The sequence below is a fragment of the Vicugna pacos genome, chromosome 22 (genome assembly GCF_048564905.1).
Source record: "Vicugna pacos chromosome 22, VicPac4, whole genome shotgun sequence".
NCBI classification, from domain to species: Eukaryota; Metazoa; Chordata; class Mammalia; order Artiodactyla; family Camelidae; genus Vicugna; species Vicugna pacos.
Window position 1 is genome coordinate 26,004,052 of NC_133008.1, and position 14,933 is coordinate 26,018,984.

The 14,933-nt window shown below is 53.7% G+C and overlaps 1 protein-coding gene across 3 annotated transcripts in view; it reads right to left on the reverse strand.

Moving 5' to 3' along the window:
• Positions 1 to 423: 423 nt before the first annotated feature.
• DNMT1 (DNA methyltransferase 1) overlaps positions 424 to 14,933 on the reverse strand; it is a 36,679-nt gene continuing 22,169 nt past the window's right edge. For all 3 annotated transcript variants that reach the window (XM_031689591.2, XM_031689592.2, XM_031689593.2), the window contains exons 22-40: positions 14,020 to 14,117; positions 13,688 to 13,835; positions 12,558 to 12,673; positions 12,164 to 12,368; positions 11,952 to 12,085; positions 10,578 to 10,751; positions 8,833 to 9,054; positions 7,792 to 7,984; positions 6,982 to 7,066; positions 6,650 to 6,778; positions 6,075 to 6,357; positions 5,615 to 5,756; positions 4,435 to 4,601; positions 3,846 to 4,023; positions 2,967 to 3,162; positions 2,483 to 2,649; positions 2,234 to 2,350; positions 1,331 to 1,421; positions 424 to 779 (exon numbers count right to left, since the gene is read on the reverse strand). In XM_031689591.2, the coding sequence (XP_031545451.2) occupies positions 748 to 779; positions 1,331 to 1,421; positions 2,234 to 2,350; positions 2,483 to 2,649; positions 2,967 to 3,162; positions 3,846 to 4,023; positions 4,435 to 4,601; positions 5,615 to 5,756; positions 6,075 to 6,357; positions 6,650 to 6,778; positions 6,982 to 7,066; positions 7,792 to 7,984; positions 8,833 to 9,054; positions 10,578 to 10,751; positions 11,952 to 12,085; positions 12,164 to 12,368; positions 12,558 to 12,673; positions 13,688 to 13,835; positions 14,020 to 14,117 (2,877 nt within the window). In that variant the 3' untranslated portion in view covers positions 424 to 747. The remainder of the gene's footprint in view (positions 780 to 1,330; positions 1,422 to 2,233; positions 2,351 to 2,482; positions 2,650 to 2,966; positions 3,163 to 3,845; positions 4,024 to 4,434; positions 4,602 to 5,614; positions 5,757 to 6,074; positions 6,358 to 6,649; positions 6,779 to 6,981; positions 7,067 to 7,791; positions 7,985 to 8,832; positions 9,055 to 10,577; positions 10,752 to 11,951; positions 12,086 to 12,163; positions 12,369 to 12,557; positions 12,674 to 13,687; positions 13,836 to 14,019; positions 14,118 to 14,933) is intronic.

Genomic DNA, 14,933 nt, shown 5'->3' on the forward strand with positions numbered 1-14,933 from the left:
AAGCCCACATAACAGACTGAAGCCAGTAAGGGATCTGCCTGGGGGTGGCGGCCGAGGCTCCAAGCGACTCTTCTCTTTGCTCCACCATCCACCGCGTGCGGCTCTGTCCTCGTGGTCACAAAATAGCTGCTGCACTGCCAGGCCTCACAGCCAGACCAAACAGCTACAAGGCCATGGGGAAGGCCAACTGAAACTATTCCTTTAAAAGGCTTTCCTGGAAGCCACACTGGCAAGTGCCACTTGCATTTCATTGGCCAGAACTGACCCACAATCCCCACCCCAATCACACATGGGGCACATGGAATGATCTAACCTCAGAAAAATGCCTCCGTGGGGTCACCTTCAGCACTGACGAGCCCACTCTCATCCATTCAGCTGAAAGGTAGCCAGAAGCCCCTCATAAATCATGAATCACCACCCAGGGCGATTTATAGGAGAGATTTATTTGAAGAAATATTACAACATATAAAAACTACATAAAGTTTAATTTCCACTCATACAGTGGTAAATTTGATATAATGCATAATAAAAAACTTTTAAAATCCAAAATGCACAAAGTACTGCACAGTTTGATCACCGAGTCAAATTAGTCTGATAAGCAAACCTCACAGGACATCTTCGTGTCAGCCAAGGCCACAAACACCGTGTACAACACATTTGAACCAACAGATCAGCATGTTAAAAATACAATATCAGTGCACGTTGGGGATCCCTGGTGCCAGAAACAAGCTCGATGGGAGGGCAAAACTAGTCCTTAGTAGTCTCCTCCTTGACTTTAACTGGAGAGAAATAAAACGGAAAGTTAGTGCAGGAACATATATAATGTTGCACAAAGCGACAGGTAACAGCAACAAATGCATTAAGTCAGAAAGTATGTTAATGCCCAGGCACTGGTGTTAAAGGACGACCAAGTAAGAACCTGGGACGGAGGAGGGTGTAGCTCAGTGGTAGAGCACATGCTTAGCATGCACTAGGCCCTGGGTTCAATCCCCAGTACCTCCAATTTTTAAACAATAACAACACACACCTGGGACAGCTCTGCATCAACATTCAGGGAGACTGAGCACTGCGCGGGTGTTCCCTAACAGACCCCCTGGGTTGGTGTCTGGGGCGGGCCTAGCCAAGCCAGACTCACTGGGCAGGACAGAGGCTAGCACCCCGAGACCTGACTGCTTGCCCACTGCGTGCCGGGCTCCACTGCTAAGCAGTCAGACGAGCACTCAATCTTACAGCAACCCCTCAAAAGAAGCGAGCCCACCAGAGGGTGGGTGACTCACCCAAGTCCCAGAGCCTAGAGTCAAACCCTCGCTATCCCCGACCCCCACCATACCTGAGGCGCTCTCTCGAGCTTTGGCCAACATACAGCACTTGATCTCCAAGCCAATGGCTTTGGCCAGCGGCGGTGGCACAGCGTTACCCACCTGCAGGAGGGAAGGAGGGCGACGCCTGTTTGGTATGGTTGGAATCAGTGCCAGCATCCTCACACAGGCACTGGGACCCTGATCTCATGCTCAACGGGCCCCCAAAGCCCTTCCATCATGATGGCACTCAGACCCTCCACCCAGCCCATCCTCCTGCCCCAAACACCAACATGTCAAGAACCACACAGAAAGGGGGGCCTTTAAAGGGCTTCAGGAGAATCTTGGACATCCAGACAGGAAGCCACCAAGCTTCACTTCCAGCTAAGAGCTGCTGCTTCCAGAGCACGGGACAGGGCAAGCGGTGAAACAGGAGGGTTTCGCTGTAACCCCCACGCACTGCTAGCTTTCTCAGCCATGTGCCTGCACTACTTAGATGGAAACACATTTAATTAACAACCAACTTAACACCCTGTGAGAGACAGTGAGGAACTGTTGGTTCGTTTCAACCCTTAGCAACAGTGGATTTTCACCACCACCCATTTAGTCTGGTCTTTCACTGAAGTTCAGTGCGCTGGAACCTTCCTTTGGGCTAAATCTGCCTCAGCTGTAAGCAGCAATGAACGTACTTAGTAACTCGGCCTAAGCCATGAGCAACCTGGGCCCCAGGGGGAGGGTCCCGCCTTCCTGACCATGACCCTTTGGGAGTGCTGACGCCCTCAGTCAACAAGCGCCGGGCTCAATGTCCCCTGCGAAGTGACCACGTGAGCAGAGCTCTGCACTGCACGTCTCTGCCAGTGGTAGAGGGGCCTCTGCCGTCGGGGCCGCTGTGTGAGGACCGCCAGTCGGCGCCTCTCCAGGCTCCGCCCACTGACCTGCCGGTGCTTGTCCAGAATGTTGCCGAACAGCCGGTAGGTGTCAGGGAAGCCCTGGGAGCGGGCGCACTCCCGCACGCTCACCACGCGGTGCTGCTCGGGGTGGAGCACGCGGCCCTGCAGGAGAGAGGTGAGGTGGGGGAGCCAGGCTCCGTGAGCACCGAGGCAGGAGGAGGTGAGGAGAGCCAGCCCACCCGCTAAGCCTGGGCCTCCACCCGCTCCCGGCCCGACCCCGGCCCTCAGACCCACCTGCTTGCCCATGGGCTCAGGATTGGTGACAGTGGTGCTGAAGAAGCCGTCCCACTCAAGCCGCCCGTAGAGGCCAGCCCAGTGGTTGTGCCTGTTCCCGGTGTGGGGCAGGCACCACGGGATGAGGGTGTTGAACTGTCTGGCCGCAGGGTCACAGGCTTTCCCCACTGGAAGAGAGGGCTGTGGTGAGGCCGTGGTTACGGAACAGGAGGGACAGAGCAGCTGACAGTCCCTGTTCCCTGGGCAAAGTTTTACCACTGACCCTGCTCGCAGCAGCTGCTTATCAGGGACACCGGGCTTGGCCTGCCTGTGCCCTGCCCAGAGCCTCTGGATTACAGAGCAGCGGCCCCCAGTATCTCCTGCTAAGAAACCCCAGAGACAGTGCTCCATCCCCCAAGCCCGCTGCGGAACCCCAGGGGGCTGAGGGCTTCACACCAAACTCGAAGGAAGCCCCACCAGAAGGCGGCACAAGTAGGGGTCCCACCTTCCACACAGGAGCAGACCCCGCGGAGGGCGCCAGTGCTGCTGCAGCCGTTTTTCTTGTCGTGGTAGGTGTACCGCAGCTTCCGGGCCAAGGTGCCGTCGGAGAGCCGCACCTCGATGTTTGGGAGGTCGCGCCAGTCTGAGCCCGGTGCCAGAGGGATGTGCCGCATGCGGGCGGCCACCAACGCACTCATGTCCTGGAAGAGCACAGCAGGTCCCAGCTGTTAGCTAGCTGGGGGATCGTCTGAGCACTTGCAGTGGGCGGGGACTCCAGTGCTAGGCACTGGGAAGACCGCGGTGATGGGGTGTGTATCCCAGTCGGGGAGACAAAAAGTAACTCAATCAACAACCTGAGGACTACACACGAGCCACAAAGACAACAGAGCGGGGATGTGGAAACAGGTGAAGGGACAGCTCAGAGCAAGCGCAGGGAGGGCTTCTCTGAGGTGACATCTGAGCTGAGCCCTGCAGGACAGGAGGTGGTGGCTACGGGGAGAGCTGGGGTTTCGTGCACTTGGGAGAACACCTGGAGAACAGGAGTGGCAAGACACAAGGTCAGTGGTGGGAGGCAGTGGCAGTGGTGGGAGGCAGAGGCTAGACCTATTCCAGAAGAGTGTAAACTCTGACTGACACGTTACACAACCATGTACTCTGTGGGGGTGGTTGGGGGGGGGACCCAGAAGAGTAGCAGGAGGCAGTGAGGTGGTGAGGCTGGGGGCCAGTTTTTAGCTGGTTCAGGTTGTGGGCCAGGAGCAGAGGAGCAGGGAGGGGGCTGCGATCAGATCCTGCTTCCCACCCTGAGCCCTGGCTGGGCTCCCACCACAGATCTGTTTCTGTGAGGCGGCTGGAAGGAGGCCCCACCTTGCAGAGGGAACATTACCTTACAGATGTGGTCCCTGAGGATGGGCTGGTACTGCGAGCCCCGGAGCTGCCGCTGGAACCAGGACTGAGGCTCCCCGTTGTACGAGATCTCCTGTGCTGAGGCTCCGTTCCGGATCTCGGGGAGGTCGGACATTGTGTCCCGCACGGTGATGGTTCGGAACGGACCCGAGCTCAACCTGCAACACAGCACAACAGACTGTCAACACCTCTGGGGACACATACACACAGCTACTGTCCCTCGCATCACAGTTGCTGTCCCTTGACTGCTGGCATTGCCTTCTCCAGAGAAGGCAACCCAGTTTGGGGTCAAAAGGCCACCTGGGGTCACACGGGCAGCATTCTTCTCAGACCGGGTCTGCGAAGGGGACAGGCTTTAGTGTGGGCTCTGCCTGTGTATGCAGAGGGCTCACTTGGGTGTCAGAACAAGACCAGAGGTGGCAGGGCATCTGTGGGGCAGGCCGGACGCCATGCTGTCTGCTCCTCTCATGCCTTCTCCTCAGCTCAGGCCTCTGCACAGAGGTCTACCCGTCCCCAGCCTCCTCAGGGAAAGCTCTTGAGCACCATGACAGCGGGACAGGGGCTCCTACCTGGTGATGTTGCTGACAAACTTCTTGTCGTCCACCACGACACTCAGCTGGCAGGCCCGGGGTGCAAACACGTGCAAGGGCTCCGGGAACAGGGGAAGCTGCTCTCCGGGGGCCGCCGCCAGGATGATGGCTCGCCGCCGAGTCTGGGCCACGCCATACTGACCAGCCTGCACATGGGAGGGCCAGACACAGGCATGGTCAGTGGGCACCTCTGACCAGCCAGACCGAGGTCAGCAGCACCCGACTTTCTGGACTGGCTGGCTGGCATGAAGCACAGTCGGAGAGCCCCCAGTTAACCAGCTGGTTTGCTCCTGGCAAGAGGTGGGACAGACGAAAGAACGAAACATCCTGGGTAGTGACCAGTAGCCCCTGGAGAAGATGGGCATGAACCACGCTGGCGATCCCAGCCCTCTCTTTAGACGGCATGTGAGGGATGCCACGGCCTATGCACTCGGCCAGAAGAGCAGCCAGAGAAGACAGCAGGAGCCCTGCCACCTGCCTGGCAGCCTGGTCATGAGGGACAGAACACAGCTGCCAGGAAGGCTTGACCAGTGAGGCCAGGACTCCATGGAGGCTGAATGGGGGGCCAGGTGGTCCCCGCAGGCACTCTCTGCTTTCCAGCCACCTCTCCCTCCCATTTTGGTACTTGTTTGTTATGCCATCAGTTACTGACCGGGTATATACAGAACAGCTGCTTTTCAGAAAAGGCCTCGTCCCCTCTGATCTCCCTAAATCCCTCTCCCTGCAGACGGTCACCTGCAGTGTGACCTCCCACATGCTCTAGGCATCTGTAAGCATGTACATTCACTTAGAGGAAAAACTTGTTTCAGCCTAAAAAAGTTTGGTCTGTGCGTGGTTCCTCCACCCTGCGGGGGTGTCTAACCGCTACCTAGAGCTCTAGCTGGCCACGACCACTCCCTAGCGAGGGAAACGAGCTGAAGACAATGCAGCAAAGAGCCCCCTTGCACGCAGCCCCTCAGGCACGTGAGGGGACACAGTTCTGAGAAACACTGCGATTTCAGCCCCTGCGGCCATGTCCCCACCCTCACCGCAGGTTACCACACTAAGGCCCGTCCCTTTGAGCTGTTTTTGGTTGGGGACAGTGTGCTGCAGTCAAGGGACTGCTGCCCCCCTCCTCTGGCCACACGCGGCTGCCCACCCCGCCCCTGCGCGGGCTCACCTGCAGCACGCCGAAGGTGCACTGGTAGCCCATGCGCACCAGGCAGCGGAGCGTGAGCTTCAGGACCATGGAGCGCTTGAAGGAGACGAAATTCCTGACGTTCTCCAGGAGGAAGTACCGGGGCCGGTAGTAGTCACAGTAGCTGTGGGAGGTGGGAGAGGCCGGAGTCACCCCCACGCAGCGAGAGGAAGAAGACCTGCTGTGCCAGAAGCCTCCCCAAACGTTTAGTGTTTGTCAAGATGCTCCTCCCAACTCAAGGCCTCTCTCCCAGCGGGACGCGCACCATGGACTTCCTGAGGGCTGAGACAGCGCCTCACCTCGGCACACAGCCTTCGGCACAGCTGGCGTGAAACAGCTGAGCAGTCACTGCACAGCCCGGCCCACCTGCCTCGCCGCCCCAGCCGGCTGTCCAGTAGTCCTCGGGCAGCCCCAAGCACAGAGGGGCTTCTACACCCTTTACCTGAGGAAGGAGACCACCAGGGAGTTCTTGAACTTGGAGTAGGTACGAGAGTTGAAGCGGTTCATGCCGCTAAAGCCTTGGCAGGGCGGCCCGCCACACAGCATCTCCACGTCTCCCTTCTGAGGCAGCTTCTGGCCACGGGAGTTGGTGGTTTCCCCAGCCATGACCAGCTTCAGTAGGACGTTGCAGTCCTCCGTGAACACCGTGGACCCCGGATTGTTCAGCCGGAAGGCCTGGGCTGCAGGGTCCCACATCTCGATGGCCCACAGGGTTTCTGAGATGCCTGGTGGATATAAGGACAAACATGTGCTGCTTTTGTTTTTGTTTTATTGGTGGGGGGGTAATTAGGTTTATTTATTTATTCTTGGAGGAGGTACTGGGGATTGAACCCAGGACCTCACGCATGCTAAGCATGTGCTCTGCCACTGAACTATACCTTCCCCCTAAAGATGTGCTCTGCACCCCCTCAAACGAGACTCTTTAGTCAGAACTGTGACCAGAGCCAGAAAGGTCCTCCAGGCAGAACCCGCCCCACCCAGTTTCACTAGTTGTGTGGAGAGAAAACCGGAGCGTACCTGCTTGGTGGAATCCTTCTGATAACCCCCCACAGCCAGAAAACACATCCAGGGTCCGCAGCTTTGGCAGCTTTATTTCTGCCTCGGGTTCGCTCGGCTCACTCATCTGAGACTTTGCCTTGCTCTTCCCTGCAGGTGACAGGCCACAAGTCAAATCAGGGCCCCGACTCGCTCTCTTCAAACACCCTGGTGACTCAGAGACGGCCTCATTTTCAGTTGGCAGCAGCAGAGTGAGGTCATGTCAGTGGCTGCTGTTTTATACCGACTGATTCGTGAGAATCCCGAGTTATAGGAGGCGAGCTTGAAAAGATGCCCGTGGAGTAACGACATACCTTTCCCCTTCCCTTTCCCTTTATTTCCAGGGCTACGGGCATGGTTTGGAGGATCTTCAAAGCTTTTGCTCTTGGCATTATAGGCCTGAGAAGGAAAGAACCACAATAGTCTGGAAGAGAAACACTGGTCCCCTCTCTAACAGAGGATTGAAGTTAATTTGATAAGGATCTACTTAGTTTCTCCCTAAATATGGCCATCAACAGTTAACCACCAATAAGGGTGCTTTAATTTTACTACATTGGAGATGAGGGAAAAAAATTCTATTAATACAAACAGTAAGTGACTGACATTGAAATTTCTGCTATTTTAAGGAACTGGACTGCTCATTCTAAAAAGAGGCAAGTGTTACATTAGACTGTCCACACTGGAACCTGGGAGAAACACAGGCAAGTATCGTTTTAAGACAGTCCAACACAAAAGAGCCATGCTCAAACAATTTAAAAGTGATTAGCTTCATCAACAGATTCCTGGCTCAACAGCCCGGCCACCTGCCCAGCTGTGTGGCCCCGGCCTGGACACAGAAGCCTGGCTGAGGGGACTGGGGGCAAGGCTGCATCTCCCAGGGGCAGAGGCACATTTTCCTAACTCACAGGTACTGGCTGGGCCAGCAGAGGCCACCCAATAGTCCTCAAATAAACTTTAGTTGCATTAGGACACTCAAAAGTCACATTTTGTTTTGTTCTAAGCCAAAAGTGTTAAATCCAAGAACAACTTGAATGTCACAGATTTGTACTCTGGATAATTAAACTGCTTTCTCAGGGGCTGCGTCTGACCCGGAGGCCCTCCCTCCAGGAAGCCCAGAGCACCACCTCGAGGAAGTAGAAGCGGTCAGGGCCACCGGCTGAGAAGTCCTGGAGGCACTCAGGCAGGTCCTCCCCGTACTCCACAGTGCAGCGGCCCTGCACGGCCTTAAAGTCCACCACGGCCTCCTCGTCGCTCCAGTAAAGCAGGTTGATGTCTGCGTGGTAACTCGCTGGGGTGGACTTGTGTGTGTTCTCCGGCCTACGAGGGCAAGAGTCTTTGTTAGGAGCCTTTTTGCCGCAAGTTGACAGTGAGTTAAAGGGCATGCATTCCTGGGGTGCTCAGAGGATCCGTGCATAAAGACCATGCCCCCCTCAATTAAGTCACCTTAATTACTACCCCTGTTCGTTGGCGCTAAATACTACGAACTAAGTGGGATTCCTTGCCATGAACTCAGCAGTTTGTGACGCAGCCCAAGACGCAGCCCCAGACGGCTGGCCCTGTGTTACGAACAGCTGCCGTCTCCTGCTAAGAAGCATGTCTAGAGCTGCTTTTTTCCCACCTCTACTAGACAGATTCCTTGTTTCTTTCTATATTCAACTGATTATTATGAAGACTTCAGAAAACACCCCACGTACGTCAGCTGGGAAGCGGAACAGCTTCAGACCTATCTGCAAGGGCTAGTTTTGGGTTAGCTCCCAACCACTGGTAGGATCCCAGGACGACTAGAGAAGCCAAGACCTTGGACAGAGTGTGGACAAGAGAAACCCCCCAGGAATGGGGAAGAGGGCCCGAGAAGAACAGGGGAACTGGGAGTGGGGGGAACTCGGATAGTCATGAACAGAACTCAGGGCTCTGGAGGCACGTCAGGTGGAGCCCGGGACATCCCACGCCTGCCTTTGTCACACTCCGGACTTCTGCTCGTGGATCTCTTTTGGACAAAGCTCCGCAGCTTCAGGATAGAGGTCTAAAAGCGAGGACTGTGCAATCGGTAGCCACCAGGTAATCAGAAACACTTGGAAGAAGAGCCCTGCTACCTAACTCTTAGACCACCACCATGCGTGCCACGTCACACCCCCGTGGCAGGCAGGGCCTCCTGCAGGGCCGACCTGTAGAACTTGTTGAGTTTGATTTTGATGTCTGTCTCGTTGGGCCTGCCATTGCTCTTCTTGATGCAGAAGATCTCTTTTATGCGGCCAATCCGGTATGGCTCGGGGGCATCCAGGTTGCTGCCTTTGATGTAGTCGGAGTATTTCCGGTAGTGTTCCGGATACAGGTCTTCATCCACAGGCTCCTTCCGTGGGCGTTTCACAGGACTGGACAGCTTGATGCTGCAGAGAAGCATGAAGTTATGAATCACGGAACAGGAAGCATTAAAAAACAGTTCAGCAAGACTGAACAGTGACAACAGTCATTTAAGTTCAAACACCTTAGCTAATGCAGCTAAGTGCCCTTAGAATAGACTTAGACAGTAAATCTCATGCACACTTTAAAACAAGCATTGTCCGTCTGTGCTCCAGTTGTTGTTACTAAGGCTGTTCAGTTAGTCCCCGCTCCCAGCCTCGTGGCAGGACTGTACTTCCTGGCACGTAAGTATGAGCAGTAAATGTGAGCAGAAGTGATACACAAGCACTTGGAGCGGGAGCATTTAACTCCAGGAAAGCCTCCAGTGCACTTCCCTTTGCCTCAGACTGGCAACTTTTGAGAAGGCAGAGGCCCCGTCAGCCCAGGTCCCTGAGTAACATGATAGGCCGGGTCCCATGAACCACAGTGGATACAGTACAGGCGAGAAGTGAACGTCTCCATGACTTTAGAGCTGTTACTGTGGCTGTTTAGAGCTGTTACAGAGGCAACGCTGCAGGACGGTGGGGAGAAGACTCACGGTCTGGACAAGCCCAACTTGCCTGACCACGTACTGCAGAAAAGCCAGTCATCTGATTTAGCTGCCACAACAGCAGCGCTGCACACTTTGAAGATGGCCACTCAGGACGGCAGCCACTGTACTTTCCTACCAGGCCCCCTGACAGTCTGACGGGCTCCAAAGGCGCCTCTGGACACCTGTGCTCACTCCCTCTGTGCCAGGAGCACCTGGTGCCAGCACCACAGGGAGCCCTCCACCTCCCATAGCACCACCGACGGGTGCTACTGGGACCACACACACCCACTGTGGGGCTGAAGGACCGAGGTTTTGTAATTCAGTGACTGAATGGAGGCTGGGGACTGCATTCCAATTAGGACTCTAGGAAAATGGAATTCCAACTCAGGAAACTGAGCTGACTAAGCTTGGAAAATGTTGGCTGTAAATCCAACCACACACTAGTTCTTAGAACGAACGAGGAATGCATTAAGTGTGGAAAATAACTGTGGCTTCGATTTTTCCCTGAAGAGCCTCAATCCTCTGAAATGAAGTCTTTTGATGCAGTTTGCATTTACCAAGAAGTAACTCACAGTCGGTCTTTACTGTAAGCCAAGCACTATGCTACTAAGCACTTTTTTTTTTAAACTCACTTACTCCTTAGAGGCCTGGCAGGCGAGATATTCCTCTCCCCCCATCTGATAGGTGGGAACTGGAAGGAGGCAGTCTCTGCCGTGACCAGCTGGGCAGGAACCCACTACTGACCCTAAATACTAGCGCTCTTCCTTAGCCAGTGGGTTCTGACTTCTTTCACAGACCCAGCTTCATTCTGCCACAGAATTAGTCGCTCTGCACTGGACAGCTGGACGCTGTGACACAACAGGTGCTAGTGTGACAGCTCGGCAGCGCCTGGTACTGCGGTGAGGAGCAGAGGGCAGTGGAGCCAGCCCTGTACTGGCCCAGAGCTCCTGGCCCCAGCTGCACCAAGGGGAAGCTCACTTGAACGTGAAGGCCTCGGGGGGCAGGTACACGCCGTCGCCCACTCGATACTGGATGCCATTCTTGGTGGCGGAGCTGTAGAGAACCCGGCCATCCAGGTCCTCCAGCTGCTCCATGACCTTTGGGATTTCTTTCTGCCTCATCTCAGCCAGACGTGCACAGCTTGCGCAGAACCTGAAGGAGTGAAGACAGAAGCCAGAGGCCCTTAGGTGACTGGTAGTGACTGCAGCTGCCACTGGCCTAGTCCAGACTCTGCTGACCAAGATGAAGTATTTACACACTTGGAGGAACTGGCTTTCTTGTACTTTTATGTTCACACTTTGAGAGCAATTATTTGGAACCAGAGATACACACAACAGGAAAGTGACAAGCCACTTTGTGTAGTTGATATAAAAATCCTAAGACATTAACAGTCTAGAATATGGTCAAGAATCCATCCACCATGAGCAAGAATGCAGAGTGGCAAACTCAGGAACTCAAAACGTCACAGGAGGCTCACACTATTACCTCTTAAGGGCTGAAGAGATGTTTGGTAAAATTCAGCATTTCTGATTAACAAGCCCTTAAAGAGGAGTTGGAGACTACCTCAAAAACAGATCAAGCCAGGGCTTTCTCTTGCTGTTTGAGATGGCCCACACTCTGTCCATAGAGTATATATATTTCTGAATAAATCTACTCCACTCTAAAAACAACAAACAAAAAACAACAACAAAAAAAATCAAGGTTGAGGGGAGAGTATAGCTCAGTGGTAGAGTGCATACCTAGCATGCACAAGGTCCTGGGTTCAATCCCCAGTACCACCACTAAAAAAAAAAATAAACCTAATTACTGCACACTTCCCCTCAAACAAACAAACAAACAAAAAACCAAGCCACAGTGATGCAGCCCCAGACTGCATGGACGAACACCAGCGGCATCTATGTGAGCCCTCCTAGCCCTGGCCCTGCCAGCCTTACTGCTGGCTCGGGAGGCACTAGCCACCACCTTTAGTCAAACAAGTGAGGTACTGAGGTTAGAAAGGAAGGCAGGGGTCACTGAACATTTAAGCAAGCGTCCCTAAAAGCATTCACCCACCAGTTAGAATGAAGTGGAATCAAAGACCTCCCTTATGAGAAAAGACACAAGATCTGCAGTACGAACACAAAGGAACACAGACACCCTGTCCCTGGATGGGACAGCTTTTCATAAGGGTAACTCCCCGCCAGGCTGTTCACACACGCACAGCCACCACAACCAAGTCAGGCTGGTCTTCGGTTAGCGAGGAAGACAATCGGGGGCGTGGGGGAAACAAACCCAGCAGACAGCAGCACAGGGAAAGCTAGAGGGATTCCTGCAGACCCGCACGTCCCCGAGGAGCCCCGCCCCGGCACTCACTTGTACTTGTTGTCCTCTGTCGGCTGAGTCTTTGGAGGGGACTCAAACCTCGCATAGTCTTGGTCATACCACAGCTGGTAGAAATAGGTCTTCCCGTCGTCCTCTGACATCAGGGCCTCGGGGTCCATGCCTCCCTGGGGACAAGGACACTGTCAACCATGATGGCCACACACGACGAGGAAGACCCCACTGGAGGGGCGCCAGGCGCTCACCTCCAGGGCCCAGTTTTCCGACGGAGCTTTATAGACGACCTTCACTTTGCTGTGAATGTACGAAAGCTGCATATCCTCACATTCATCCACCAGGAACAGCTCCAGGGGGTCTGACGTGGCCCCGAGGACTGTGTCTGTCCCGGCACAGAACCAGTGGGCGTGAAACATCTGCCCGTTGCTGCTGTCCTCCCACAGCGCCGTGACCCTGGAGTTGGAAGAGGGGTGGGAAGGAAGCTCTAACTTGGCTGGCAGATCTGGACCGAGTCTATTAGGGAGACGTGTATTGGGGGTTTTCAGTCTGGGGTGAGAGCTGCTGCTATTCTTGCAAACAGGCACCTCCTACTTATTCAACAGGAAGTGTGGGCTGAAGTCAAGCAGAAGGAGGGATACAAACCTTGCTAAGTACAGCGGTTTTGAGGAATCATCTGGAATAACAGACACACAGTCCCCCACTTCCAGGGTTTCCGAGTCGATGCACACCTTCTTATAGTAACTCTTCTTCCCATCGGTCTGAAAACAAGAGTTAACCTTCAGGTGAGGATCCGTTTGAAGGTCTGTACTAGGCTGGACCTGCGTGTTCCTGTCACTTTGTAGGAGCATAATCGTGACGATTTCGCTAAGAAGCCATGAGCTCTACCAGCCTGGTGACTACGGAGAACATCCACCTCCCTTGGCTGCAAGCCTCACATCCCTCTATTGCCAGCTCTGCCCTCCCATGTCAGCAGCAGATTTTAGGAGCACCACATCCCACTCCCCACTCCCCCCTCAGCCACATGGACCTCCTCCCTTCTCTCCCACAAGGAAGCTGGCTCCCACCACAGGCCTCTGCCCTGGCTCCTCCCCAGATCTCCATGCAGTTGGCTCCTCTCCAGCCTTTTGGGTCTCAGCTCAGATGTCGCCTCCACCAAGAAGCCTCTATGGCCCCAGCCCCCTTCCTGCCCCCTCCGCCAGCCCGACAGTAGACACACCTGTCCTGCACGCAACACAGCGTCACAGGCGGGGGTTAGCCACGTCCAGGCCTCGGGCAGCATCCAGCAAGGGTAAGCCTCACGCTTGCTGAGGGAACTGACAAGCCTCTCTGGCTCATGGACATCAAGGGAACAATGCTAAGACATTCACCTTCCAGCTCCGGCCAAGGATCTGACTCTGAGGCAGGTGAGCCCAGAACCCCTGGGAGGCAGTCAGCTAGTGCCCCAAATCACCTACTGCCAGGCCAAGGTGGGCTGTGACGACTCTCCTCAAAACAAACATTGACGGGGAACCAGGGGTACAGCCCCAGAACTGTATCAAGCGCCCATTTTGGAGTGAGGAGAACTGAGTCTCTGGGCATACGAGTGAGATTATGTTTCTGGTGCTTGACCACGAGCCTCAGCCTCTCAGCCACCCCTACTCACGGGGCAAACAAGCAGGTGCCTCAGCTCTAGGGCTCAGGCTGCTTAAAGCGTCTGGCAGCGAAACACCAGGAGACAACTGGCTTCTCAGAAGGGCAGCACTAAGACAACCGAGGGCCTGCTCCGGTACTACCTTGACAGCTTCTCCAACCCATGTGATCCGATCCTTGTTCTGTTTCTTCTTCTTCCCCTGATGCATTTTTTTGGGGGATGGCATCTCTGGAATATTGTCATCGACTTCCTCGTCATCATCTGCCTCCTTCATGGCCATATTGGGACACCTACAAAGTCACTTGTTATAAGCAAGGTCCCCTTTAAAAGTAAAACCAACTAGAGGTGTTTTAGTCAGAAACAGGGACAGGCCTGGTGACGATGAGAGACGAAGGAACCCAGCCATCCCACACAAAGCCCACTTGCCATCAGCTGGCACTTTTCTGTGCTTCAACAACAACCTACCAAACCTACCTCCTCTCCTGGCAAGCCTGCTTGCTCCGTCCGCTACCACCAAACTTAACCATATCCTTACAGGCTTTACACTTTCCACACTCAGGCTGCTGACAAACCTAAAACACATTTAAAAAGTGAATCAAATGGGCATTTGCAACAGCTGGTAACCAGTTTTTGGTGAATTTTAAAAAAACGTTATGTTTGGCCTCATTAGAAGGGAAATAGGAGTCAGGAACAAGACATGAGATTTGTAAAGGTTAAGCCTGACATGTGGTGTTGGGACAGGTGTGGGGAAACGAGACTCCCACTGCTCAAAGGGTAAGTTGGTAATACCACTTTGGAGAACAGTTTTCCAGATCAAAGTTAAACACATAAACTACACCCCAGCAATTCTACTTCTAAGTAGAGAAGAACCACATGAAGACTTGTTCAAGGATATGGCTGCAGCATTGTTTATAATATCAAGTTGCCCATCACTGAGGGATAAGCTGGGACGGTCATAGTTAAGTGTTAACTTGATCTCCCTGTATCAACACACAACACTTGTGAAAGATATTAGTTTACATATACTAAAAAAAAAATTTTTTAAGTTTGGATACACATGTTAGATGAGAAAAAGTAAAACCAAAAAGGAATGATGAGGACATGCAAATTCCTATTAAGGGTGGCCACTCTTCAGTGAAGACACTGAATCCAGCGGCCTGTGTGAACACAGGGTGGTTCTGAAGGTAGCTGCTGTATTTCTGCATTTAAGTTTTCATCCAAATTAAGTCAAACAAATACCAAAATATATCTGATCTCTGGGTCACAGAATTAGGGGGATTAGTTCCTCTAGTGAAGTAAATACATATTAAAATTTCAGAAAGAGGTCTTTTAAGGCCTTAAAGTATAGGCAAAGTCCCCACCTTGCCAGAAAAATTTTACAGTGAGAA